The sequence below is a fragment of the Amblyomma maculatum genome, chromosome 7, assembly GCF_055883805.1.
Source record: "Amblyomma maculatum isolate TAMU_Amacu chromosome 7, ASM5588380v1, whole genome shotgun sequence".
NCBI lineage: Eukaryota > Metazoa > Arthropoda > Arachnida > Ixodida > Ixodidae > Amblyomma > Amblyomma maculatum.
The window spans coordinates 19,671,194-19,675,542 of record NC_139350.1 but is presented as its reverse complement, the minus strand read 5'-3'; the positions used below and the strand labels follow the sequence as shown (position 1 = coordinate 19,675,542).

General features: G+C 40.0%; 1 protein-coding gene across 1 annotated transcript; it reads left to right on the top strand.

Annotated features, from left to right (window-relative positions):
• Positions 1-341: 341 nt before the first annotated feature.
• Positions 342-1,022, top strand: LOC146182778 (uncharacterized). The gene has a single exon (XM_084608281.1). It carries the CDS (start codon positions 342-344, stop codon positions 1,020-1,022), a length of 681 nt encoding a protein of 226 aa, XP_084464407.1.
• The last annotated feature ends 3,327 nt before the right edge of the window (positions 1,023-4,349 follow it).

The window sequence follows — 4,349 nt, the reverse complement described above, 5'->3', positions numbered from 1 at the left end:
TGTGTCTTTCTTGCCATGCTGCTATCCCGCCCAAAGACCCATTTGTAACCTGTGCAACGTGTGAATTCAACTACCACATCGGAAAAGCATGTTCAGGTCTGACAGCCAAAGTCTATAAAAATAAAAAGGCTGATAGCAGCATTACGCAGTGGAAATGTCGGACATGTGTAGTGGCGTCAGAGCGCACTGCGCGGCAGCCTAGCAAACAAAGTTGTTCAGGTGACTCCTCCCCGGTGAATAGCTATACAAATAACGAACAGCAGGAGTTCTCCCAACAGGGACTAATGGCTATCGTATCAGATATGCAAAAAAAACTATGCCTTCTGATGCCTTTAGTTGAGATGATGAATGCACTTCCCGAGTTGAAGCGAATAGTAACTGATGTACAAGAGTCTATTGGACTCATGTCTGATAAGTATGATGAAGTGCTCCAGCGTCAAACCAAGCAGGACCGTGAACTGACAGACATCAAGGCGCGTCTTGCAGCAGTCGAAGACTCCGGCAGTTCGAAGGTGATATTAGATTTAAAGGATCAAGTTAACGAGCTTGAACAGTATGGCAGACGGCAGAATCTCGAGATACATGGGCTCAAATCGGAAGAAAATGAAAACCTCTTGTCTAAAATCAATGAGCTGGCTGCTTCCCTTGGTCTCTGTTCTCTTGACGAGGACGATATTGACGGCATCCACCGTCTTTCCGCAAAAAAGGGGCGTGAGGCTCCCATCCTTGTAAGGTTCGTTTCTAGGAAAACAAAAGAGAACTGGAAGGACAAGGGTAGGCAAGTCTTCGATAGTGGTTCAGATATCCGCTTCTACGATAACCTTACCCGACAAAACAAGCATCTTTTGTGGCTGGCACGCACAAGGGCAAAGCAAATGGGTTATCGCTTCACATGGCAGAAGAACGGAAAGGTGATGGTCCGCAAGGGCCCCGGAGAACCCATTTTGCGCATTGCATGTGAGGCAGATTTGTGCAACATCAAGGAAACGACTCGGGCTGAAAGCGATGAATTGGAGGAGTGAACCTTCATCCATTGAGTTTCTTCTGCTTCTTTATCTCTGGCAGTATGGACTACGGAGCACTTTCAGAAAACTACAGCTATTACGCGATAGATGATTTTAACAGCACAGTAATGGGATTACCTTCCCACCCAAATAAGACATTTTCTTTATTTTGCTTAAACTCGCAAAGTCTTCGAAATAAAGGAGACGCCGTTGACACTTATCTCAATTCACTTGCCCATAAATTTGATGTTTTAGCATTTACAGAAACGTGGTTCACTGATTCACTTGATGTTGTTCAATTTGAAAACTATTCTGATGTGTCTTTGTTCAGAGACAGCAAAAAAGGGGGAGGTGTCTCTCTCTATTTTCGTGATGGTGTATCACATGCCTGTCTACAGACATTTTCCGTTGTTGATTATGATTTTGAAGTACTTGTTGCAGAATCTTCTGATGTTCTTATAATTCTCGTTTACCGACCACCGTCTGGGAACGTTGAACGGTTTTTTTCTTACCTCGACAGTGTACTTCACTCGCTTACAGGACATAGCCAATCTGTTGTCGTGCTGGGCGATTTTAACATAGATATATTAACTGAGAGTACTGTATCTAAGAACTTTATTGCTATTATGTCCACCTACAGTTGCACAAATGTTATAAACCTGCCTACAAGAATCACCGCAAGTACCGGTACTGCTCTTGATTTATGCTTCACTGACTTTTTACCAAACGATGTCAAGTCGGGTGTGATGGCATGCGACGTCAGTGACCATCTTCCATTTTTTATTTTTCTGCCCCATTCGAGGAAAACTTTTTCTAGAAACCCAGTTAATTATTTTTATCGAAAAATTAATGGCGAAACAATAAATTGTTTTCGACGCATGATCTCGGAAGTGGACTGGTCAAATGTTTTTAATGAAATGGATCCTAGTCGCTCTTACGATGTCTTTGAAGAAAAATTTCAAAATGCCTATAATGCCGCCTTTCCTCTTGTTCGCAGCTGTAAATACAAAAAGTCTAAAAAGCCGTGGGTCACAAAAGAGCTGTACAAAAGAATAAGGCAGAAACACAATCTCTTTGCTGATTTTTTAAAGTGTAGGGACATAAATATACTGAAACTGTATAAAACCGTAAGGAATAAACTCAACACCGATTTGAAAACCGCAAAACAGGAATATTACGCAAAAGCGTTTGCTAATAAACATGCCCCAAATCAAATATGGAGGTCATACAACAATTTAATATCTAAACGATCTCAACCAACTCCAGTAGAAATTGTGGTAGATGGCGTCCACCTCAGAGGTCGTCCCTTATCAGACATGTTCAACGAACACTTCTTGACGGTTGGTGAAAATCAGGCTGCACAAACGACATGCACTGATCCAATGTCATTTCTTCGAGTCAGTCCAAAATGTTCAATGTTTCTCTCGCCAACAACAACAGCCGAAATTTCTAGGTATATGATGTGTCTAAAAAATAATTGTTCCGTTGGTGCTGATAACATTAAGGGTGAGGTAGTGAAAGCTGTATCCGATATTATCGCACCTTTACTGTCACATATATGCAACCAAATGATCAAAGAAGGCAAGTTTCCAGAGAAATTAAAGATTGCGAGAGTTTGCGTGATACATAAGACAGGAAGCTATAACGATCCTAATAATTATCGCCCAATATCCGTTCTGCCTGTCTTCGCGAAAATTGCCGAACAAGTTATCAACACCCGCCTTATTTCGTACCTCGCTAAGACCGGAGCTATTGCCAAAGAACAGTTTGGATTTCAGAAGGACAAATCTACGGAAAAAGCTTTACTTCTCATAAAAGACAAAATAATATATAACATCGAAAACAGAATGTTTACACTTGGGCTATTTTTGGACTTTAGAAAAGCCTTCGACTCAGTCTGTCACGAAATTTTACTACGCAAACTAGAATTCTACGGGGTACGAGGCTCAGCCCTCAGTCTTTTAGAGAGCTACTTGTCATCCAGAGTGCAATTTACAATGATCAACGACATACCTTCCAGCTACGGCCTTATACGCACTGGTGTGCCACAGGGCTCAATACTGGGTCCCATTCTATTCCTAGTTCACATAAATGATATTATTAATATCCCTCCTTGCTCCGAGACAGTTTTATACGCCGACGACACAAATATTTTCTTTACTGACGCGAGTTTACAAACTATAGAGAGTAAAGCAAATATCTGGTTAGAAAATCTCTCATTATGGCTGCGGGCCAATAGGTTAGAATTAAACATCACGAAGACGAAGTATGTAATATTCAGAGCTAAAAATAAAGTCATAGGAGATGAGCCAACCATACTATACAATTCAAACGTTATAGAGCGTGTTAAGTCAATAAAATTTCTTGGAGTTATATTTAATGAATACCTGCTGTGGACTGACCATATTAATCAAGTAAGAAAAAAGATTTCGCGATCTGTGGGCCTTCTAAACAAATTTAGGCTTCTATTACCAATATGGCTAAAAAAACAACTTTATTTCAGTTTAATTCAATCGCATCTTCACTATTGTCTGCTGGTATGGAGCGATACAACACAGGCTAATTTAAATGCTTTGTTTCTGCTACAGAAAAAGGCCATTAGAGCAACTGCTAGCCTAGCTTACTTAGAAAGCACGGACCAGTGGTGGAAGAGCTTAGGGCTATTAACCATTTTTCAGTTAAAAACTCTTCGGCTAGCGCTTGAAACGTATACTACAATTCATTCTGAACCTCAGTTTTTTGTAACGCCAGAACTACCTCAAAATCCATATCACCTTCGGCATATGGAAATAAGAACACCAAAAGCAAGAACGAATTACGGATTTAAAACGATTAAATATCAAATGACTGCCCTTTTAAATGAAAACAGAAATATCCATGACCTCTTGTACCAATGTAAAAGTAAAAAAATTTACAAGAGAAAGGTGATTGCACTGCTGACTGCATGACGTTTTGGTACATCTTGTGATATACTGTGTATTCATATCAGTGAACATGATTCTTTTTCTTTCTTTCCTTTCATAAATTCCTGTATTTCATCATTGCTTCTTCTCAAGAAATCTTAATTCACTGTAACATGCTCTGCACAGTTTTTCGTTCTTGTATGTTCATCGTAGATTGCTGTACCAGCAGTCGTGGCTTGTGATGGTTCCATGTTTTTTTTGTTTTTTTTTTTCTTATTCATTCAGAACACCTTAGGTTCAGGTATTGTTATTTTTGTAATGGATTTTGTTTCATGTGCTTGTGGAAACTGATGTCATGATGACCGCTACACATATTGTATTTGCTTGTTTTGTATACATGTGCCAAATGCAATTTGCTTCCCCCAGGGAGGAAGGCCCACGT